General features: G+C 29.8%; 1 protein-coding gene across 2 annotated transcripts in view; it reads right to left on the bottom strand.

Annotated features, from left to right (window-relative positions):
* Window positions 1–3185: 3185 nt before the first annotated feature.
* Window positions 3186–26412, bottom strand: part of LOC142329745 (uridine phosphorylase 1) — a 114748-nt gene continuing 91521 nt past the window's right edge. Inside the window, exons 6-8 of one of the 2 annotated variants that reach the window (XM_075374493.1) lie at window positions 15786–15979; window positions 11901–12019; window positions 3186–7296 (exon numbers count right to left, since the gene is read on the bottom strand). In XM_075374493.1, coding sequence (XP_075230608.1) covers window positions 7233–7296; window positions 11901–12019; window positions 15786–15979 — 377 coding nt within the window. In that variant the 3' untranslated portion in view covers window positions 3186–7232. Of the gene's footprint in view, window positions 7297–11711; window positions 12020–15785; window positions 15980–26412 lie in introns of those variants that run through there. The other variant, XM_075374492.1, reaches the window with a different exon arrangement.

A 26412-nucleotide genomic window follows, 5' to 3' on the forward strand; every position in this document is an offset into this window, starting at 1 on the left:
AGAGGGAGTTCTGAAGGCATTAGAATTTAGGGTGTGTTCCATCATAACACACGATAAAAATGTGGATTAAGAACTTTGAAGAGACTTGATTGGCTCTGAAGAACAAACTTACAAGAAGACTAAGAACTGCTCGTACTCCACACAATATTAAAGTTGTATGTGTTTCAATCATACAGAATTCATGGCATTCAATTTATAAACAAGCAGGTGTGATTGGGTTGTTACAAGAATGTTTACCAAATTCTTCATTTTGATTTAAAATTACATCCTTACAAGTTACAGATCTTGCAAGAACTGAAGAATGAACACCAGTTCCCTTTGATTTCTCAAAAAATTATGGCTAATGTTGATGAGGACAACAAATTTCTAGACAAGCTGTGGATGTCAGATAAGGCACATTTCCATCTTGCAGGTTACGTGAACAAGCAGAACTATCATTATTTGTATATGAACAAGCAGACAGCAACCCCAGTAGCTCTTCACACAGAAGCAAGGTATGTTTGATGGGGGCCATCAAACTGTACTTTTTCGAAAATGAGGAACGGATCATGATTGTCATTTCAGATCGGTATGTTCACATGCTTCATCCTTTTGTTACACCTGCATTAAACATTAAACAACCCTGCCCGTAGCAGCATGAAGCCTGGTTCATCACAGTAACAGACTGTGTGACATCGCACATGGCAAGGCAATTAATGACAACTGTGCAAGAACTATTTGGTAACTCATCTCAAGATTCCAGTTTTTTTGTGTAACCTGTATAACTTTAGCATTGTATCTGTTCTAAATTTATTGTGAAGAGATCTTCTTATGGTCCCATACATATTTTGAAAATTCTGAATTTTATTTTCTGCATCTAAAGCTGATATCACATCCTAAATATTTAAAATGTGAAAACTGTTCAATTGGTTTGTTTACAAGATCTTAACTTGCATGTTATAAATAGAGTTTAATAGGCTTAGTCTTATGTAATTTCCACATTTTGTTCTGTTGCCTTTCTTAAAAAAATTTATAATCTCTACAACTTGCCTAGACAGAAGTACTGTGTAGGACTTCCAGGACATATTGTAAATATGCAACAATCTAAAACGACATTTTGGTCCATTGTACTTTAACAACTCAACATTTATATGGTTTATACCAGCTGCCTTTCTATTTCACTGTCATCTCCACTGTAAGCATAATCCAACTCATCAATTTCTTCTACTATATCATCTCTATACCACAAATCATGATAGTGGGCGATCCACTGTTCAATCTTAATTGTATGTATGTGGACAACCTCTTTCTGAGATGTTTCATCATCTTATACCCAAAGGTTTGTCTTCCATGCCAATCGCTCTTACAAATCTATCCCATGACTTCTGGTATGCTTTACCAACCACTATCTTACAATGATTACATTTTTCCTTATAAATTTACTCATTTTCTTTTGTTTTATTTTGTTACACCAACAGGTATGCTTGTCTTTTTCCCTGTATTATTATTGAGGATTATTCTAAATCCTCATTCCAGATGTGCAAGCCTTGCAACTTCTTTGTAATATCAACGCCTTTATAAGGAATACTTTTAATACAATATTTCAAATTAAACCATTCCTGATTTACATCCATAACTGTTTCAAACACCATCAAACGTTCATTCAGCCGCTTCTGGTAAAAATCATAAATAGAGTAGTCCTCCTGCAAAAAATGCACTTTAAAAACCTCTTTTCCAGTCTTGTTCAGACCCATATAATTCTTCTCCACCTTACTCAAAGTCTTAATGTTGAGGTGACCATAAGATGATCAGAACTTATATCTTCTCTGTGCCTCACTGCAACATCCTCAGCTGCTGACCTCAACTTATGATTCACAATAATTTAATTTATTATCGATCTAAGACCATGAGCTGACCACTGACCAAGTATATTTGTGGATATCCTTTACCCTGAAAAAGAAATTACTTATCTTAAACTTATTTAAGATACTGCCTCAGCTCAACCATATTTCTATTCAGATAGCTCTCTCCAAAAACCCCAACACCTTCAATCAGTTGGTTTCCGATCCTTGCATCGAAACCTCCAAACAAAACTAAATGATCACTTATATGAAATTTTCACATTGCTTTTGCAAAGATTTATAGAATATTTTTGTATCCTTTCACCGACCTTCTTCCAGAGCATATATTCCTAAAATAGTTAGAGGACCTCTACCAATCTGGGATCTTTCAAATACCAATTTCTCATTAACTAACTCATAACTCTGCAGCTTCTGTTTGCACTTCCTACTAATTAGTATTGCTACACCACAGCGAGATCTTCTACTCTGGGTTACATCACTATAAATCGTAGTATAATCTTTCACATTCTTTAGTTCCCCAAAGTTTTTTCTTTGTTTCAATAACTACAATGATATCAACTTCTTGTATTTTCAATATTTCTATTAGCTCACCTTCTTTGATTCCCAAGCTGCACACATTCCAAGTAATTAATTTTAATTTATCCACTATCCCTATCTCTTATTTTTACATTTCCGGTTATTGTAAATGCCAGTAATACTGTCCTGATTTTCTGCTTGAAGATTGTAAATAAGAAAGGAGCTCCTCTAAAAGCACTGCAATGCTTTTTAGAGTAATACCAGTGGTAGGGCTGTCACGGCTAAGAGCTCCTGGGCTCATTCTAGGTTTCATTCAGAGATCCACCTCCTGGGCTCTTCCACCCTCTCCACCATTGGGAATTTCTTCCTCAACCATCTTCAAGGCCATTGACTATTTCATGGTTTTAAAAGATCCTTTTTATAAATTAAATTTAAAGATTTCATTTTACTGAAACATACACTTCTCATGAGTATAAAATAATATTAATCAGATAAACCTGATTTTTGAGCATAGCTCTTTAATTGTTTAAAATAAATGAAATAATTTCTTAGTGATTAACACATTTTTAGTCTGTGTTTTCATAATATCAGGAATTAAAATAATATAATATAATAAATTCCAAAATATATACAAACTGTGAATTAAATGTTGCTGGTCATTCATGTACTTTCATTGATAAACAAAACCGTATTATTGTATTTGTATTGTACATTTCTGTAAAATGATCGTTACCAATCCTTTGAAAAATAAGAATTAATCACAATTTTTTTATTTAAAAAGGTTAAATAGTACATAATTTTGGGAAAAATAATAAATAATAATAATAATAATAAAAAGAAAGATAATTTATTAATAAAAAATAATTATAATAAAATAATAAATAAATAAATATAATACATAAATTACAAAATTACCATAATTTACCATAAATTTAAAGTTTATAATGATATGTACTTAAGTTTGCAATTATGCAATAACAAAAGCGTTTTCAGTAAAAAATTATTTTAAAATTTCTAATAAAACGTGATAATATAATAATACTGAAACGAAATTTGTTTATTTTAAACAGAGATTTTATTTGAAGATTTCTTACTCTACCTTCCTTATTTATTTCTAGTACTATAAATCCATCAAACCTTTTTTTATTTATACACAAAAATATTAACTGTTTAGCACCTCATATTAGTACAATATTACATAAAGTGAATACACAAGATTCTACTTCGAATCTTGGTGAAGAATGGCATTTTTCAAATTTCCTCTAATAGGTTGGCATCAGGAAGGGCCATAAAAATCCCTTCTCAAAAAAACAAAAACCTAGATTAAAGATAAAAGAAATTGCCAGGCATCATATATGGAAGCTCTCAAACCAATAATGCTTAATTTGCAAGATATGAAGTAAAATATTGGCAGTTCATCTTAAATAATAAAAATATAAATGAATGGTCAGTCATCCATTTGTTAATAATGGTGGGTTTCAGTGCTTACATGGGAAATAGTTTACTAACGTGGATGAAAAAATACTTATGGAATGATTATTGGACCTTTTATGATTAATTTAATAAAATGTTTAACATGACGGCTCACGTATAGGCACTGTGAAACTGCAGCATCCCCTATTTCCACTTGATATTATCAATAACATTTAATATAATGAGTACTTTTTTCTTTAATTCTTTCTTTATATTTGAACAATATATAATAATACTTAAACTTACTGTCAGTAGTCATTCCTCAGTTTATGAAAAAGATACAAAAAACCTTAGTATGGAATTGTGCGCTTCATAGTTCCAGCGACGTGGTGTTTGGCTGTTCTGTGCATGTACCATAGAAAGCTGCACTCAAGGCTGTGAGGGAGAGAGCACTGTCGCTCTCGCAGTGCCAACCCTGGCATGTTGGTGGAAGGTTGTTTTTTTTTTTACTGTGTGTATGGAATGTTCCTTGTTTGTTTCCTTTTCTAGTTTAGTCATTATAGGAAGGAATATGAAAGTAGTTTAGTTGTTTTTTCATAGTGATCAAAAGATGGCGGAAAGCAAGGATTCTTTGATTGCCAAATCTGTCCAAAAACACGCTGGAAGGGCAAAACAGAAGGTAATTAGTAAAATCTAATCATGAATTTGTTTCTGTGTACATAGAAATTTAAATTAAGCACCTGTAGTGTAGTGTTTTTAAGCGGATATTTTATTAAGTTATCATCTAATAATACTAAAAAATATTATCTATATTGACATTTTATTATTTTTTCGGTTAAACTGAATATGGTTTTTAAGCACATTGTGCTTATTGTGTACCATATTCTTGAATGTGATAAGTGCAGAATTAGATTGTTATTATTCTTTTAGCTACTCTATTTGATTAATTTTTTTTCAATTCAAAAGAATTGAAAAAAAATAATATAAAAATATTACAGAAAACTTTATCCATGGCCTTGAAAAGGCCCAGAAAAAAATTTTCTGGAGCAGTCACCCCTACTAATTTTAGCTATGAACTGCCACTATTGTTTAATAAGAGAAGTGGTTTACTTTCACCAAAAGCCTTATTGAAAACATTTTGTCATAAGTAAAAAATATTCAAAAAGAAAATTTGATTTGTTTATAAATGATTTTGTGCAATCTTCACTTCCAAAAAGAAATCTATTGAATAAAGTTTTAGTTGTACATTATTATTATAGAGCTACAGATAGTCTCAAAAGTATAACAACCATGTGCACGGCCAATGATTATTTAGTGAACATGTGTGCCAATTTGTTATTCAGTTTCAGAAATACAATCAACTTATACCTAATAAGAAGTACTATAAAAGCTATTAAAGTATAATAAAATAAAATTAGTAAGTTTCAAGACTAAATTACAGTTCAGCATTCAGTCTTGTCTAGTCTTACACTAACTGATCCTGAGCTAGTCTGATCTTTACAAAATTCATTTTTCATCACAAAAAAAATGTTACTGTAATCGAGCATCAATATGTATTTTCCAAGAGCAAATAAATGTTTAACTGAGACTTTATGTCTAGATTAAAATAGTAACACAGGATTTAAATTAAGTTAGAGGTAAATATATTTATATAAATTGGACCAGCTGTTCAATGATGATGCACAGAGAACAGCTGTAATAATTTAACAGGTAATGATGCTGACTTTGCTAAAAATATATATAAAATTTCCTTTTTTTTAAGTGACTTAACTGAAATAGTCATTTGCCATTAAAAATATCAACAGTGTGCAATGAACTGTTCTTAAAGTGATCTTAATTTTGATAATCAGTTTATTGAAGGTGGTGGTTGGTTTTAGCTGTTGCCATTTTATTTTATTTCATATCCTTCAATTCCCAGGATGTTGCTACCCAAGACTTGCCAGTTGTTGAAGAACATTAAAGTTGAAAGAGAACCAGTTTAACATCTTAACTATGACCCGAGTCCTGGGTAAGATAACTAGTTTTAAAAATAAAAACAATTTCCAGTGTAGTATTCAAATTATCAATTTTTTAAAATAAATGAATACAAGTAGAACCTATCAAAATATTAGAACTGACATTATTCATGTTTAGTGATGTTCATTCAGTGAAAGTAAAATATTCAAATGTAAATGGATGTTGTAATAAATAGTAACTGAGCATACGAAAAGGAAAAGAGTGAACATAAGAGAAAAAGATAAGTAGAGAGAGGGAGAGGGAGAGAGCATGTGTGCAAATAGTTAATTTAAACAAATGAAGAAAATTAATTTACAGAGTAGAAAAAATAGCAATTAATAGGTAAACTATGACTAAATTAAAATTTTAATATTTGATTAAAAAATGTACTAACAAGACTCATATTGCTACATTTTCATGTTACATTCTATCATAATGTATGTTTAAAATTAATACATTTTAATTATTATTTCCTCATTTATATAATATTTTTTTATCTGATTAAAGATGAAATAATACATACTATTTCATCTTTAATCAGATTAAAAAATATTACATAGTACTTCATCTTTATGTACAGGACACATTATGTTACTACAAAGAAAAAAGGAACTTTTCTGGCATTTGTCCAGTAGGACCTCAATACTCAAAGCTTGTATGTAAGAAAGTGTTATGGAAATTAAGTAGCATATGAAAACTCACCGGTGACCAAGATAACTCGGAAAGTTATGAATGAAACAATATGTTCTACTTCACGACAGGGATCAGAATTAATTGTTAACTAACGTTATATACTAAAGCTTGACTCCTGCATATGATAGCTTTTTCAAAACATAATAATTTTCCAAAAAAGTCAGCTCTTAAACATTGTCTAAATCTTCCTGGGAAGTCACCCAGTCTAGTCTGGGAAGTCTAAACCTACTCTCACCTACATGCAACACAGGCTGCTGTATATTATTACACATGCAGCAGAAGAGGAGGTTATTACAGTAGGGACTGTTAAACTCTTTCTAAAAAAAAGTTCTTAGTTAAGAGTTGTACTTTTATTCATATGTTTTGTCTTAAGATTGCAAATATAAGTTGGCAATTCATCTGATAACTCATCTAATCTGTTATAACATACCTAATAACAGATTATATTTTGTCTAAAAATAGCTTAGTTAAAAATATAATAAATTACTAACTTAAATAATAAATATAGAGGAATTTAGGTAAAATAAATGCATACTTAAATTAACAGCCATACCAGTAAACTAACAGAAAAAAAAATAATACTAAAAAAAAACTTGAAAAATAGTAACACTTTCTTTCTTCTCTGTCTCATTCATTAACATCACATTTCTTTATTTCAGTGGAATGAAAACTTCTTCATAATCTGATTTATCTGATTCGATTTGATGATACTGGATAATTCTTATCATTCAATAAACAAATCAAAACTTCTAGGAAAATTCATCCGCATTAAAATCAAGAAAATACTTTACAATTATTTTTTTCATTTAAACAATCATCAAGCACTTGTATTTCACTCCTGCAACAATTTATTCATTAGTGATATACTTTTATTGTAATACAAGAAGACATACAAAAGAAAAAAATACATATATACAAATCAACCAAACAAAAAAGCAATAAATAAAATTATGAAAGTAATGATAATAAATTTTGAAATGATAAAAAAAATGTTATATAAAGATGTTATTTGTTCTCAAAAGACATTTCCTTGATAGTGAACCCATACTTTCCTATACTACTATTCTCTTTAATTCTCTCAGATTAGTGTACTCCAACATGATGGTTCCACTTTGCCTTTCTTTCAAAAGCCAACTCAATGATATTATTTATTTTTATGCATAAATATGTCCTTATTTCAAAAATTTTCTTTGTTTTTTATGCAGTTTGTAACATCTATCAAAACATGCTCTAAAATATGATACTCCCTTTGTGCTTAAATAAATTCATTCTTAAATAAGTACAACTCCTTGAATCCAAAAACTGTTTTCTAAATTCTGCTTCACTACAGTCAACTGGTTTTTTAGACTATATCTCTTCTTTTCTATTTGTCCATCCAAAATATTCGCTCCACAAAATGTAATTGTAAATAAAAATTTTGATAAAGTAATTTAAGGAAAAATTAATTAAATTTGAATGTAAATTGTAATATGAAACTGGTATTTGTACTTGATTTTGGGAAGCATATTTAAAAAAAATATTTTCATGAATTAAGTTGAAAAAAATCTGTCAGTTTGTAAATTTAAAACCCATTCAAAATTCTTTCAGAACTTAGATTGAACTGTTAAAAATAGTGTTTAATCTTTTTAACAGTAGTATGCATTTCAGCATGACCTAATATGTAAGATCGCCCTAATCACAACTTTAGTTTTTCCCTTCCACCAGTATATTTATAGTTTCACTTTTTGCAAGTCAAGTAGTTCAATAGCCAAGTCAAGTTAAGGTAATTATAATAATTCACTAGCCTTCTATTCTCTGTTCATCCTTTTCTCTCTTTTTGACATGGTTTTTTAAGATCAACATGAACAAACAACAAAACTGAGATAATAAATAAATGATCAGTAAATAAATGATTCAGTTTCTGAGGAAAAGAAAAAATATAAAGTTGTAATTAAAACACATATCCTTTTATTAAAAAAAATATTGGAAAAATTAAAAAAAAACATGAATTTTAGATTAGGTGATTTTAATTCGGTGGTAGTTATTATTATTTATTGTGAATATCTTCAAAATAAGTGGAAGATATCAGTTAACAATAAGAAAGAAAAAACATATTTTTTGGTAACTGGAATCAAAAGAAACCAAAATCCTCCATTGCAGACTTCTAGTTTAATTTTGCCATTAGCATAATTTGAGGAAGAAAGAAATTAGTTGAATAAAGTAATATACGAAGTGGATAAAAAATATACAGTAGTCAAGTAAAATATCACACAAAAGCTTCTGCATTGTGCACCTTCAGAAAAGTACTGTGCCAACTGTAAAATCAATTGCTATTAATTGCAAGTAATCTTTCAGAACAAGTATATGAGGTTACTACTTCAAGATTGTAGTAATTGATTTTAATCATGCTTTTACCTTTTTCAATAATAATGATTAAAATAATAAAAATGGTTTCTTTTAAAGAATAAATAAAAAATTATTGGTACTCATAGTGTAAGAGTAATGAATTGGTAGATCTAACAATTGAATGATGTTAGTTGCTTTGTTTGTGTCAATTTTATGCGTGTTTCATTTAAAACGTAAAATCTGAACACAACACCTTTGTTTATCTACTTGGTAGAAATCATTAAGAATAAGCAATATTTATAAACAGTTGGCATAAAAATTACTCCAAACATTTCCAAAAAGCTTTAAAAAATTGCAATTGAGAATGTTTAAACAATATAGCTGCAGGTTACTATTATTATTATTATTATTATTATTATTATTATTATTATTATCATTATTATTATTATTATTATTATTATTATTATTATTACTTTAAACAACCATATACTACATTTATTCATTTATTCATATCTTTTTAAGTATAAAATACTGTAGACTAACATTAGATTTAAGAAATGTATCCATGATATGATAAAAGTTGTCACAATATTTTTCTAACAAAAATTGTTTAATGATCTAAAATATGCAAATGAAAAATATACTTAGTAAAACCCTCTACAATGGAATTCCTAGGAGGCTAAAACTCTTTTTTTTATCAAATACAGGATGAAATAATTACAAATTACTATGTGAAAGTGGACGTTTTTCACTCACAAATACCAAGAATATTTGCAATAATCAAACAATTACATGAAAATACAGTATTACACGAATACAAAAACAAATTTAATAACTCATTGTGTAGAAAATATAGCAGATTTACAGTAATGCTTGTTGAATTATAAATTTTATTTCACAACTTGTAAAATAATAGAGAAAGCTAATACTTATTACAGTGTGTTCGTCTATAATTTCAAAGATGGAACTATTGTTATAATATATTATACTATAATATAATATCTCATATTTGTTGCAATATAAAATACTGTACTGTTTGTACAGTACTGTTTACTGTACTGTACTGTTTTATGTAAAAATTATAACTTCACAAGCTGAATTATGAACCACCATTTTGGTTTAATTCTTATCTATAAAGAGAAAGAAACCTCATGAAATATTAAAAAAATCTAGTAAATTCTACTCTTTTTAATTTTCATACTTTTATTTTTTTTACTGAATAAATTGGAAATAAATAGCTGATAAAAATATTTTTTTTAGTGTTTTGAATATTTAATTAAAATCGATTCTGTCCATACAAATCAAACTGATTTAAATAATGAGAGTAGGACATATTTCAAAATTAAAAAAAAAAGGTTTCCTATAAAAGTTATTGCAAATAATAGTAACTTAATAAAATCATGCATGAAAAACCTAATTAGTCACTGAGATCATAGATCATACCCCTGATTATGATAAAAAGTACTTCTTATTTAGTTAAGCGCAGTCTACATCTCAATCAGAGTTAAAATAAACTCATTCTGCAAGTTTAATTAATATCAATTAAGTCACACATAAATATTAATCTTTAAGGAGAAAGCAGATTAATTTATTTTAATATATATGGTTTATTAAACTTACATCATAACACTTTCAGTCTCTCATATATCACTTAAACTGCACTTCTTTGTAAAATAAGATTTTCTTAAAGTTATTTTAGAATAAATATATCATTTGATCTTTATTCTTCTAAATTTACAACTAAGTTGTTTGCAACAACGCAAAATTAAACGATACTCGACTTAACTGTTTGCTTCAATTTTTCCTTCTACCATGGAAAAAGGTCTTCTACATATATATATATATAAAAAAGTGTCAGAAACATTGGTAATAACCTTGACACATCCTTTTATTTATATTGACTTCATTTGTCTGTTAACTTTCTCCAAAAAATTCTGCAATTAAAGATATTGGTTATTTAAGATATAGTTTAGTTTCATTTAGGATTTATCCCTGGTCCGTAATCAAGAGGTAGAAAATGGAGAGGCAGAGGAATATTATTATAAAAATCTAGAACAAACCCTGGGTCTATCTGGTAGTAGCCAATTATAGGGTCCTACCTAAGACTACAAGCAGTCAAACGTCACTTGAATGACTAATGACTGATAAATAGTTATTCCAGTAGCAGAGGGAGTGGAAGAGATTAAGGGAAGTAAAACTAAAGAAAAGTCCCTGCAAATTTGGAGGCAGTGAAGTGATATCAGAGTAATTCATTCATTATTGAGAAGCATAGAGTAATCATTGGATCATGATTGAAATTCAAGGCATTTAAGTCTAAAAAATGTTATATCAAAATAAACATTTTGAGTTTGTCACTTTGAGTTTGGCGTATGTGTTACATTTCCAACCTTTTTGCAATAATCTTTTAATTTGTATATCTTGTCTTAAGTTAATGTCTTAGTGTTGTAACTTTATTTCCCCTTGTGTTTTTAATCTTCTATAATTCCATTACTGACCCTGGGTACCCTAACAGACAGTTGACAAATATTGTTCTATAATTATTTCTAAATATTTATTAAATAAATGTTTCAACCTACTCTCATTACTTAAAAATAAAAATACATAAAAATTGTGATTCCACTCAATATCACATCCCATTATTAAAAGGTTTTACTAAATTTAATTAAAAAATAAAACATTATAAAATATCAATTCTATGATAAATTGAAAAAAAAAACATTTTTATAGATTTATTACACTGATGTGTAATAAATTCAACATTTAAATAAGTTTTATTCTTACATATACAATAAGTAATATATATATATATATATATATATATATATATATATACAGAATTATGAAGCAACTAGTTCATAAATTTTGTTCATTATTTCTTAATTTATAATTTATAAAAGCAATATATTTTTGATTAATAATAAATGGTTATTTTTAATAATACAAATGATTATTATTATTATAATGATTTTTATCATATCATAATTATTTATTACTTTAAAATAATAATAAATTTTCTTTAATAATTATCACTGTAATTATTAATAAGATTATTAATCATAGCTTTCAGATTCTTGTTGTACAAGTTTAAATCGCCGTGGGCTTTTCACACAGACTGACCCGCAATTTTTATCCAGGGATATTCTTCCTTTCATTTGTAAGTAGCGTTTAATATACCTAGCGATCAATTTTTGAGGACGCATCTGCCACTCATCTAGTACTTCTTTAGGTGCATGGATCTGTATTTTAAAAAAGTAATTATAATAAAAATTAAAACAAGTTTTATGAAAATATATAAAATAAATAGAACAATCACCCAAAAAAATTATGACAATCAAAATCAAATTTAAAATAAATCTGTGTAATTTTCTGTACCATTATGGAGCACAAAAATCACAGAGTTAAATATTAATGAATTGATTAGCATTTAAACTAATCTAATGTGCTGACAAAATTTGGATGAAAGTTTCCTTAAAAATATTTTAAAATGAGATTCATCTTTAAAATTACTAGATATATATTTTTTTCCAGAGAAGTGGCACAGCAAAGACGTTTAAATTAGATCATGATAAAAAATGACAAATCTAATATTAACATCCCAAGTAAAAATGATTGATAATGATATCATATTAATCATTACACTTTCACAAAAAAAAACCTAGCATCATACATACATAATTCAATATCATATTACGACATTTTTTTTGTTTCTTATAAATTTTCAGCAACGACAATGAATTATGGATTGTGAACAGTATTGTAAAACCTCTCAACAAAACAACTCAGCAAAATTTTTTTGGTTTTTACATTCTTACGTATATATCTTGGTTCCTTTCCAAAATTTAAAAAGACTGAAGATTGAACTGGAAGTTAGGTTCTTCAAAGAGAAAATTTGACTGAAACATGATTATATTTAATATAGTTCAATTCAGACAGCAGAGAATTCCCCATTTCTATAACTGAATAAATAGCTAAATAAGAAGTGAAAAAAATACAGTAGTAATTATTATTTTATTTGGGCGTGATTACTTACATTAAAAAGGGAAATTAACTCTAACTACAAATTTAGTTATAAGCATAATCATATTGCCTAAGATGATTAATGGGTAAATAGTACATGCTATTCTTAAAATCTTGAAATGAAGTATTAGGAAAGTAAACATTTAAAGACCTGCAAATATTATACAATAAAGTCCTGGGTTAGAGGACTTTATTGTACTCTAATATTTTTAGAGTACTTTAAATTAAGCTTGTCATTATTACTTAATATTTATTAGGCTTATATATATTCCAATCAAGTATATATTCCAACTATATCATCTCTTGGGGCTTTCTCAAAGAGTAAGAAAAAGTTTTCAAGATATAAAAATGGTCTGTCATTTAATTAATTGATACTTATAAATATGAAATCATGTAGACTGATACTTAGAAAATTAATAATTTTAACTTATCTTTGTGTTTATATTTCTGAATTTGCAATCTTTGCTAAAAGAAGTTCTTATTCTTAAAAAATAACAATAATAAATAACAAAAGTAAGTTCTATCAAACCGGCTCTCAGAACTGCTTTTATCTAACTCAACACAATATTTCAGCTTACAAGAAAGACTTTATTATGCTTTAATTGTCATATTAAATAAATTGCTGTCATTTAAAAATGGTCTACCATTTTTTCAAAATACAGTTAAAAGATATACCTTGACAGAAACAACATTACTCTGATGATGAAATTTTAGATAATAATAATAAAATTAATTAACTTGAATTTCTCCATTCTGTTTAATGTAATTGTAAACATGTGCTCAAATAATTTCCATTAACATTTTTTGAATTGTGAAATATTTTGTAACTACTTTTTGTATATAGTATCTTCATGTATTTACCTTAACATTATTTTATGTGTTATAGTATTTTAAATAATTAATATTGACGTTAATCACATTTATTTTTTATTTTATAATTAATTAAGAGTGTATTCTGTGATGCTGTTCTGATAAGTTTTCTCTGATCAACATTTCTCTTGATCTAAGGAAATGCTGGGGCAATTCCTGTATTCATGGATTAGTATATCTATCTATTCCTGATATTATCTATAAATTTTACTCTCATTTACTGATCAGAATAAAATATTTATTTATTAATTAAAGTACTGTAATAAAATATATTTATTTATTCATTCTTCAACATATTCACTGTGAGTCTCAATGCACCCAGTGAATCCAGGAACAAGCTTTTGATTCTGATATACAAGTCTCCTTTCTGATCTCTTAACCATTAAAACTTTTCTAGTTAGATGATATTTCAACTTATATGAATTGTGGGACCTGACAATAAATTTATATAAATAAAAGTTATGTTTTTGAACAGGAAATTAGAAGAACAATAACAAAATAGCGGATGTGGAAAGAAGAATCAATTGAAAAGTTAATGATTTTAAGTGCTTAGGTATTAGGTTGATGTTGATGCTGTCTTTTAAGTTATATGAACAAGATTGATTACATGGTTACAAGAGTTTCTGCAACTGAATTTTTATTAAGCAATATTTGAAGAATGTTTTTTGTGAATAAAAAAATTTTACTGTCACCTTAGCAGAAGATTTTTAACAAAATCATATTCTCCATCATTAAATAGTTAGTATAGGAGAAGTAATAGAACACTTTCAAATAATACTGATTAAAAAAATATTGGTTTACTGGCAAATATTGCTGATTATATGATGTATTTGCAAACTAGAAAAGATTTACTGCAATTTTATTTTTTTTAAATTTACAATTTAGGTTCATCACTGAATTGTTTACTTTATTGGAAAGTTGGTTACTAATATCTTGAGTACACCTAACTTTTTGTGCTTATTATTGAGACTAATTGGTGAACAATAATGTTTTATTTTGGGCAATACAATTTACTGACGATGCCAGTTCCAGAATCACCGTAGTGGTCGGTAATATCCCTTCATAAAGAGGGTCAAGATGAGGACGGTACATGAAGACATTAAAAATACAGTCAAAACAGATTGTCCACTATTTTCCTAGATTTTAATTCAATAGAGCACCGATTTAAAATTATATGAAGATTGATGACTCCACAAAAACTTTGATATGTGTTGTCATGAGTCTGAGATGAAGTGCCTCAAGAATTGCTCAGTAAGACAGTAAGAAGAGTGCCAGATATGTTAGGTTGCTTTAAGTAAGAGGAGATGTGCATCCTTCTGAGAAGCAATAAAGTCTGAGGACCTTTAGTGTCAATAAATTCTTTTGTATTATAAATAGTAACATTTCAAATTATTTATTATCATGCAAATATAACAATTCCTGTATTTATAACTGATTATCAATATCAAGTCCTGTACTTACTTGACTTATTAAGACCAATAAATCAAGAATGTCCACTAGAGCCTCATCCCTCTACCATTTTTCTTAAACTTGCTTCTACTCTTTGTTACTATCCATCCAACACACTTCCTAGATCCAGCCTCTTTGGCCTTCCAGCCTTAATGGTGTTCTTACAGACTTCTTTATCACTTTACATTTCACTCATTCACTTAACATGTTCAAATGTTATCTGCTTAATTTTCTTTTTCATACTTTATACTCAAACTCTTTTCTTACTTCTACGTTTTAATTTCTAACAATCATCAGTTCTTACTTGACATCTGTTTTAAATAATTATTATCATGTTTTAAATACCACTTATAAACATAAATTTTCATACTAGTATTACATTTTTTTAATTTTCATTTATTGCTTTCAGTACCCATTTTATTGATTGCACATAAAAAAATTAAAAAAATGAAGACAACGGACACAAAATGTTTAGGGATTTAACCTCCCATTCAGAAAGAAAAATATTAGAAATAAAGTAACTGTGAAAAGATAAAGCATTTTTTTCTTATAAAAAGATAAAATATTTTTCAAAACATAAATATCTGAAAAATACTTCATATAAGCCTAAACCCACCTTCATAAAAACATGAAAATTATAATTATCATACAAAATAGAATACATGCCTGGTCGCCTTTTAAACGGTCAATAATAGATACACAAACTACAGCTGCTTTGATACCGGCTTGATGTGTTAAAGCAGCAAAAGCTAATGATTCCATTTCAATATTGACAACACCAGCTTTCTTTAATGTTTCAAGATATGACATTTTATCTGCTTCTGAAAACTCACAAAATGCACCATCCAGTCGACCTTGTCCTAAAACACAGAAAACATATTTAAACAAATTTTAGTAAACCTAATTCTTCTATCACATTACCTACTTATTAATGTTCTTATTTCATCATATGTATAATTTATCAAACTGAGAAAACTTGAGAACCATTAACAAACAATAAACCTAGATGCATTTTTTCATAATCAAACAACCATCACGGTGAATTAGTAAAGGTAAAAATAAATATAAAACTTTAACAAAGAAAGGAGATAAAACTTGAGAAAGACCCACTTTCCCTTACTACTACATCTTTTAATGATTAAAAACTCTTAGTTATAATATTAAGTCTCCTGTAAGATAAAAAAATTTCATATTTACAAGGATCATTCAAATTTAATCAACATTGGCATGAGTGAAACTAAATTGATGATTAATTAAACTTTAAGCCATTCCTTGCTTAATTTTTTAAGGTTTTACCTGATTATTGATGAATTTCATAGTGAACTGTGTAAGTCGCCCCACACATCAATGTAGTAATCCAATCCCTGATATACTCTGCCAAGAAAATCAGAAGTAAATACCAGCTGCTATTATATTCCAGAGGTAAAATAGTCCCCCGTTCGGATCTCCGGGTGGGGACTACTAAGGAAGGGGTCACCAGAAAAGTAAAAAATAACATTCTACGAGTCGGAGCATGGAATGTTAGAAGCTTAAAAAAGCTTGGTAGGGTAGAAAATTTAAAAAGGGAAATGGATAGGGTAAACGTGGATATAGTAGGAATTAGTGAGGTTCGGTGGGAAGAGGAAGGCGACTTTTGGACAGGTGACTTTACAGTAATTAACTCAGCGTCAAATAATGGGCAGGCAGGAGTAGGTTTCGTGATGAACAAGAAGATAGGGAGGAGAGTGGAGTATTTCAAGACGCATAGTGATAGAGTCATTGTAATAAGGATAAAATCAAAACCTAAACCGACAACGATTGTTAACGTCTATATGCCTACAAGCGCCCATGATGATGATGATGAGGTAGTGTGTGTATACGAAGAAATTGATGAAGCAATTAAACATGTAAAAGGAGATGAAAATTTAATAATAGTTGGAGATTGGAATGCAAACATTGGAAAAGGCAAGGAAGGAAATATAGTGGGTGAATACAGGCTGGGCAAAAGGAATGAAAGAGGGGACCGACTTATAGAGTTTTGCACGAAGTATAATTTAGTAATTGCCAAATCATAATAAAAGAATATACACTTGGAAAAAGCCAGGTGATACTGCAAGGTATCAGATAGATTATATTATGGTTAAGCAAAGATTTAGAAATTAACTCGACTGCAAAACTTACCCGGGAGCAGACATTGATAGCGACCATAATTTGGTGATAATGAAATGTAGATTGGGGTTTAAAAACCTGAAGAAAAGGTGTCACATGAATCGGTGGAATTTAGAGAAGCTTGAGGAAGAGGAGGTAAAGAAGATTTTTGAGGAGGACATCGCAAGAGGTCTGAGTAAAAAAGATAAGATAGAAAATGTAGAAGAAGAATGGGAGAATGTTAAAAAGGAAATTCTTAAATCAGCAGCTGCGAACTTAGGTGGAATAAAGAGAACTGGTAGAAAACCTTGGGTTTCAGACGATATATTGCAGCTGATGGATGAATGTAGAAAATATAAGAATGCTAGTGATGAAGAAAGTAAAAGGAACTATCGGCAATTAAGAAATGCTATAAACAGGAAGTGCAAACTGGCGAAAGAAGAGTGGATTAAAGAAAAGTGTTCAGAAGTGGAAAGAGAAATGAACATTGGTAAAATAGACAGAGCATACAGGAAAGTTAAGGAAAATTTTAGGGTACATAAATTAAAATCTAATAATGTGTTAAACAAAGATGGTACACCAATATATAATACGAAAGGTAAAGTCGATAGATGGGTGGAATATATTGAAGAGTTATACGGAGGAAATGAATTAGAAAATGGTGTTATAGAGGAAGAAGAGGAAGACTTCAAAAAAAGTGTTATAGTAATGATACCAAAGAAAGCAGGGGCAGATAAATGTGAAGAATACAGAACAATTAGTTTAACTAGTCATGCATCAAAAATCTTAACTAGAATTCTATGCAAAGAATTGAGAGGAGAGTGGAGGAAGTGTTAGGAGAAGACCAATTTGGTTTCAGGAAAAGTATAGGGACAAGGGAAGCAATTTTAGGCCTCAGATTAATAGTAGAAGGAAGATTAAAGAAAACAAACCAACATACTTGGCGTTTATAGACCTAGAAAAGGCATTCGATAACGTAGACTGGAATAAAATGTTCAGCATTTTAAAAAAATTAGGGTTCAAATACAGAGATAGAAGAACAATTGCTAACATGTACAGGAACCAAACAGCAACAGTAACAATTGAAGAACATAAGAAAGAAGCCGTAATAAGAAAGGGAGTCTGACAAGGATGTTCCCTATCTCCATTACATTTTAATCTTTACATGGAACTAGCAGCTAATGATGTTAAAGAACAATTTTGATTCGGAGTAACAGTACAACGTGAAAAGATAAAGATGCTACGATTTGCTGATGATATAGTAATTCTAGCCGAGAGTAAAAAGGATTTAGAAGAAACAATGAACGGCATAGATGAAGTCCTACGCAAGAACTATCGTATGAAAATAAACAAGAACAAAACAAAAGTAATGAAATGTAGTAGAAATAACAAAGATGGACCACTGAATGTGAAAATAGGAGGAGAAAAGATTATGGAGGTAGAAGAATTTTGTTATTTGGGAAGTAGAATTACTAAAGATGGACGAAGCAGGAGCGATATAAAATGCCGAATAGTACAAGATAAACGAGCCTTCAGTCAGAAATATAATTTGTTTACATCAAAAATTAATTTAAATGTCAGGTAAATATTTTTGAAAGTGTATGTTTGGAGTGTCGCTTTATATGGAAGTGAAACTTGGACAATCGGAGTATCTGAGAAGAAAAGATTAGAAGCTTTTGAAATGTGGTGCTATAGGAGAATGTTAAAAATCAGATGGGTGGATAAAGTGGCAAATGAAGAGATATTGTGGCAAATAGATGAAGAAAGAAGCATTTGGAAAAATATAGTTAAAAGAAGAGACAGACTTATAGGCCACATACTAAGGCATCATGGAATAGTCGCTTTAATATTGGAAGGACAGGTAGAAGGGAAAAATTGTGTAGGCAGGCCACATTTGGAATATGTAAAACAAATTGTTAGGGATGTAGGATGTAGAGGATATACTGAAATGAAACGACTAGCACTAGATAGGGAATCTTGGAGAGCTGCATCAAACCAGTCAAATGACTGAAGACAAAAAAAAAAAAATTATATTCTGCTGTTTAAAGTGGTATATATCATCAACGATTACAGTGAACACATTTTGCTTCACAAAACTTAAGAAGTAAATCATGAGATATAAGATCTGGGGACCATGAAGACCATGCTACCTCTTCTGGTCAATCATCAAAAAAACTTCTCACTGAAGGAATCATCAACACAATTTATCTAATGCAGAGCAGCATGGTCCTGTTGAAAAATTACATTATGACTTACTAGGGAAAATGTAAATTGTTCAAGGACATCCAAGTAATTGTGAGATGTCATGGTAGGGTTCACAAAAACATCATGTCTAATTACTTGGTCTTGGTCAAGAGTACACCATACATCTACTTTCAGGAAGCTGTATTCATCTTAAATTAATTCTTGAGGATCTTTTGTGTCTTGACATTGTGTCTGCAAACATACTCAGAAATGTGGAAAAATGATTATTGAAAATCATTTTCTAAAACCTTTACATGACTATCCATCTAACAGCAAGGTCATACTTGTTTAGGTAACGTTCTACACATAGTTTGTGCAATAACTAGAATTTATATCCTGTAAGGAAAAGGGATTTATTTATGCATAGTATTTCTCTAATTTCCAACTGTGTATCACTAAATACACTAAATAATGGCCAACTTGGGCATTTCTTATCCAGTAGAATTGCATTTTTTCAAGTACTATCCCAAAACTATGCTGTGTTTTGATGTTGGAGGTATTCATCAAAGTTCAGTAGAGCCATGGATTCAAATCTTACTAGCTATAACATCCATTGAAACTTTTTATGACTACTGAGAACAATGTTGACCGTGCCAGATGGACTTCTATCCAGTGGAAGTGTTCTTTCACCCATAACTTCAACACATACTTTGAATCTTAAAATGTTTATGTTTAATTTTGGTGCTTGTTTCACACTTCCACAATTTTTGTACCAACTTTACAGTAATTTAGAATAGAGTAGCAGTGACTATATGAACATTCTGTATGTAAAAATACATTATGTATGAATTTTAAGTTCAAGAGTTTTCTGTAGATTCTTGTCTACTGTTTGGAACTCTCATATTTTTTAATTTAGACTAGCAAATGTTATCAATCACAATGAAAGTACCACAATAATAATTATTATGATAAGTAATCAACAGCTTTTTTATTATCTTGGTGCTTCATATAATATGCTCAAAATTAAAATTTTTTACAGCATAAACATAACCCAATTAAAAAAAAAGAAAAAATATAATCTCTCTCTCTTTCTACATATATATACACACACAAAAGAAATTTAAATAGCTCTTTAAAAGCAATAATAAATGCATAAAAAATATAAAAATAAAATTTCACTGTATAATGCATTCATCATAAATACTACTCTATTCTAAATTTCCCCCAATTTGTACAACGTAAGCTGCTCAAATGTTTTACTAAAATTATGCATGTTTTGAGTTATTCTGTATTCATATTACCACAACTGTGTATCTTAATATCCTGCACTACTACAAGAAGGTATATCAGGTTGCTCTTTCAATGGACGTAACCTATGTTGCTACTTTAATATCATTAATTTTTTTTTTTTTTTATAGATGTAATTAACCACATAGAAGCTTAAAAGTTAAGCATAGAATACTTATATGTGAAAATTTCCAAGCTTGGCTTAGATTCATGCTTGGAACTTACTAAATGAGTGATACAAAAACTTCCACACCGATAAAGATTTGTGGATTTGCAATCTCTCTGTATGTAATATGAAACGACAATGGTTGGGCACCAGTTAAAAGAAGCCATAAAGACAAATTCACATAAATGTGGTATTGTTGGATACGGAATTACCCTCCAGGTGTGCATCAAGTAGATCTAAGATGAAAAAGAGAGTGAAAAGTGTTGAAAGTTCAAAAAGGTTAGTTACAATTCAAATTTCTTTCTCTGACCCATAGATGCAATTTATCTTACAAATATACAATTGAATAAAGTTATTAAAATCTAAACCAAACTTAAATACTGTATACAAATATAAAAATTGCATATTTTGGAAAAATGTTCAATTCAAATTTAATTCTAGACCTTTAAAAAAAATCCAAAATCATTATATAGATTACCTTACAAATATATATTTTATATGTAAAATTAATAATGTACGAATTCAAAACCAAACTCAAATATCAGAATGTATGAAAATAAAGGTTACTCAAAAATAGCCTATATACTGGTAAGTAATATAAATCCAAACCCATAACGTAACCGCTGCTGAATTGGTAGATTATGTTGGATGAAATGTTATGAATGATATGGATAAAGTAAATAAGAAACACATAAAATGTAATTTAAATGTTGTACTTATTTACATTATTGTTACAAAAGATGTTCAAAATGACCACCCTGGGCACTGATGTAATTTTGTGCTCGACTGATCATACTGAGAGTGGTCTGACGCAAAACGTTGTTGTCAGTTGCGTTGATTTCTCGTTGAATGTTCATCTTCAGTTCATCAATATTGTGGGGATTAGATGTATATATTCTCTCCTTTAAGTAGCCCCAAAGGAAAAAATTGCAAGTAGGTAACTCTAGGGAACGTGGACGCCACCGTCCTCTGCTGACAGGTCGTTCATTGGTGAAAGCTGCATGAACGTGATTCAATTAAACGTTTGTTGTATGACTTGCTTCGTCTTGTTGGAAGAAGCTGTATCTTTTTCATTATCAGTTAACTGCACATAGAATTCTTCGAAAATCGTTAGATAAACTTGTGTATTTACAGTCCGGTGAAAAAATATTGATCCCAATATACGATTACCAGAAACTGCACACCAAACACCAATTTTCTCATCGTGAAGTGGACGCTCTATTATCTCGTGAGGATTCCTTGCCATCCAGTATCTGGTGTTCTGCGAATTAATAGGCCGGATAAATGAAACCGGCCTATTAAATGGCGTATTTAATGCCTCATCTGACATTAAATACGACATCGGGTCTATCTGTCCACCAACAATGTTTTCGAGAAGCCAGTTGCAATAATCAAGTCGTTTTACAGTTTGTTTGTCTCCTTCAGTTGTTGCAAAGTTATAATGCGGTTCGGTTTCAATTTTAATTCGTGAAGAATTTTACAAGATGTGTATTTAACAATAGATTGTTGGGATAACTTGCTTAGCGATTCTTTTGAACCGGCTAATTCTCCTTTCAATATCGCCAATTGCCAGTGGAGTTCTAATGGAAGGTTGCCTATTTCATTTTGCTTTTTGAAACCGAACCTGTTGTACACTATTTTTTAGCTAAATCGTGTATGCTACTCTACGCTGGGATACAAGCATTCAGAAATTTTTGTACGAATACTTGACGTGATTCTTTAAACGATCCAGAACGAATATAGGCCTCAACATCCTCTTCTGGATTGATTAAAGCATTTTACACAAACACAGATTTTTTTTCTTCCGTTTAGTCTCCGGGAATTACCATTCAGGTATTACTTCAGAGGATTAATGAGGATGGATGAGGATGATATGTACGAGTGTAAATGAAGTATAGTCTTGTACAGTGTCAGTTTGCCCATTCTTGAGACGTGTGGTTAATTGAAACCTAACCAACAAAGAACACCGGCATCCACGATCTAGTATTCAAATCCACATAAAAGTAACTGCATTTACTACGACTTGAACGCTGGAACTCTCGACTTCCAAATCAGCTGATTTGGAAAAACGCATTCACCAATAAACCAATCCAGTGGGCTACACAAGCACAGCTGAACTCACAATACTGTACTGACACGTAACCATCCGACAAATGACAGCAACAATCAGTAGTAACATATATATCCACTAGTCGTGCTAGTTGTGCGAGAGTCTTTCATAAATGTTGTCGGGTAGCAGTTTCATTACGGGTTTGATTTTATGTTGCTCGCTCTGTATAAAAATAAAAAGGAATTTTTTAATCAATCTATAGAACTACTTAAATTATCCCTCTGTATGAAGATCATGTCAATATTACAAAAATGTCCCACAATAATTTGTTTACTTAAATTACAATACACCTGCAATTATTAAAATCAATGACCATAATGTCATGTTTTTACATTTAAGGTATATCTTATTTTTTTATTAATAATTAATTATAGAACATTTAAATTTTTTTTAAATCATTGATGTTCAAACTCTTCACAATTTTATTTATCAGCCTCATAGAATAAGAATGAAAAGACTATAAATAAAAGACTAAAAATATTTTATTGATGATTGGGAAACTTACAATAAGTAAACAGGTGCTCGTGTCTCCACTTACAATTTACAAATAAATACAATGGCTGCTCATTAAGTAAAATATTAAAAGCCAAAAGAGCAACATAATAATCACGTTCATTTATCTTTAACCGATTCATAGATTTATAATATGGTGTCGCATGACAATCGAAAGACAAACTGGATATTGAGACATGATAAACCTCATAACCGATACAATTCCTGATATACTTTCTTACTAATGAAATTAATTTGCATCTCCCAGGATAGGGGTTCATCTAAGTGCAAACCCAAATTTCTAATTACTGTTACTCTTTCCAAGGTTTTAATTTAAAACCTAATGCGGAAGAAAGTGAATCGTAGTCGATTTTGTACAGTAATTTACTATAACTTAAAAATATACATTTACATTTATCAATATTCATATCTAAACAATGATCACAGCACCATCTAAAAAGTTGATTTAGGTCTTCATTCATTATATTTATAGTGATTTCCAATCGCTCAGTCATACAACTTATATTTAAATATAATTTAAATTTAAATATAATTGCAATTCATCTGCAAATAACATTAACCTTGCCCTAGAATATATTCTTGTAACTGAATTTACAAATAGTGAGAACATCAATGCTGAGAGAGTTGATCGCTACGATGTTCTCTAAAAACTTTAGACCTGGAGGATGTTCTTCCTGAAGCAATTCCTACACATTTACATCTATCAAATAAAGATAATTTAAAACACTTGCAGTCCCCTTCTGAGAAATTAGAGCACCGGAGTACCTTCATAAGAAGTTCAGTCAAATGCGTGTACGAAATCAATCAAAACCAAAATATGAATTTCTTGTCTGACTATGGCACTTCTCACGTCATCAAGGACTGTAATTGAGAATGTCTGGGTATTATGACGTTTCCTATAGCCTGACTGAGAAATAGACAACAAACTGTTTTTACAGATGTAATCATTAATCGGTTTACGTGCTAATTTATCAAATACTTTCTCTGAAACACGTAAAATATTTACAGATTTATAATCTTTAGCTGTTTCTGGCATAGGTTTTTTCTTAATCAGAAAAATTATAGCTGACACGCACGGAGATGGATATTTACTCTTTTATATTGAGGAATTAAAGATATGTAATAAAACACAGACTGTTACAGGCTACAATATTCTAATCAGTCTTATAGAAATTCCATCAACCGCCTACAGCGTTTGAAGTCATACGTTTAATCACGTTAACTATATTAAAATCAATTATAAAATCAAAATTATCTAATTTGATAACACTGATAGACAAAAAAAAAGTTCTTTTATGTTTCTTTAAGTGCGATACCATTTTTTGAATTGCTTTCTGCGTACATTACAGATCTGTAAATACAATTTTTCTATCACCCTTAGTTTTAAATAAATTACGCTTCAAAAATAATTAAGAGAAAATATAGTTAGTCTGTAAAATTTATAATTTTGCACGGCCATACCTGTGTTAGAATGATTTCACTGATGCTTTTCTTTTATAAATAGCCTCAGGCATATCCCGAATTAATGTCCAACAGTAATCGGCTAGCATATTAGTATTCCATTTCCCTTTATGCGTTCCATCATTGAAATGTTTTGGTGGAAACATTCACCGTGTTTGTCGCTTACGTCTCTGAGGTTGTCCAAAGAAAATCCAGATGCGAGTGGAGGAAATATATTTTCAAAGACATATTACATCTCCTAGCTCTGTATGAAGTAAGAAGTTGATTAACAATATCGTGGTAATTGTCGGATTTCTGTTTGTCGAGAAACTTTTACAAACGTCTTTAAATAAAGCTGCACTTTCTACATCATTTAACATTGAATTAAATACATCATCTTTGACCGATTCTCTTATTTCAGGACTAACAAATATTCATTCCCTCTTTAATTTTGCCTTCACTTATATTCGGAAATTTCTGCCTGATGTACAAAAATCCAAGAATATCCTTCTTCATTGCTTTTACAAAACTGTTCATTAGGCTTAGCTTGATATGGAGAGGGGGTAAAAATATTTTTTTGGGTTCAACTAAGAGCTAATGAATAATATTTTTCCCATTTGGAGTTAAATAGTCTCATTTTTTCTGCTCTTTGGTAACATAATGTTTATGTTCTAGCTTGGTTGTCCCATTCACAATGAAAACACATGTACTTAGTATAGCCAAACAAAATAGCTATAACTTTCAAATCACCACATATGTTCCAGCTATATTTTTTATGATTTATTTCTTCAAGAACATCTTTCACCACATCGTACGTCTCTTTCAAATTAATACCGTAAGCGATTGGTATCGAAGGATAATTGTCACTGTTGTGTAGTAGAACCACTTTTAAACTATACTTAGACGAATCTATGAAAAGGCGCCAGTCCTCGGGTTTATGAACTTGTCCTAAGTGCAACATAAGCTCATCAATATTTGTGCGTCATCTTCAGTACTGCTGATTCTTCATCGCCGTTTTTGAAATATACATTCACGGGTGGCTCAGGAATTGGAATAATTTCACTGTGAGGTACAGGCCTGATTGCAGATTGCAATGAAGGATATTTTACAGTATGATTTTTTAAATTTCAGACACGCTTGTTAAAAAGTAACAATCGGTTTCATGATCCTTTGGTTCACGCCAAACCATAGGTACACCAAATGACAAAGCCTTCCGTGTACCTTTCAGCCATCCTCTTAAATATGCAGAACAATTAGAGTATACTGTATGAGGAGCTCACGTCATATCCTGATCACCAATTTTACACTGAAAGTACAAACGATATGCGTTTTTAATTAAAGGTGTAATGTTTTTTCTATTTGATTTTGCAATAAACTCACCACATACATAAGAAAATGCGTCCACATCTTTTACACAATTTCGAGGCATTATGACACTGCACTGTTTACAAACTTAAGACTGCAAT

Source organism: Lycorma delicatula, chromosome 9, assembly GCF_047948215.1.
Source record: "Lycorma delicatula isolate Av1 chromosome 9, ASM4794821v1, whole genome shotgun sequence".
In the NCBI taxonomy this organism is placed as follows: Eukaryota; Metazoa; Arthropoda; class Insecta; order Hemiptera; family Fulgoridae; genus Lycorma; species Lycorma delicatula.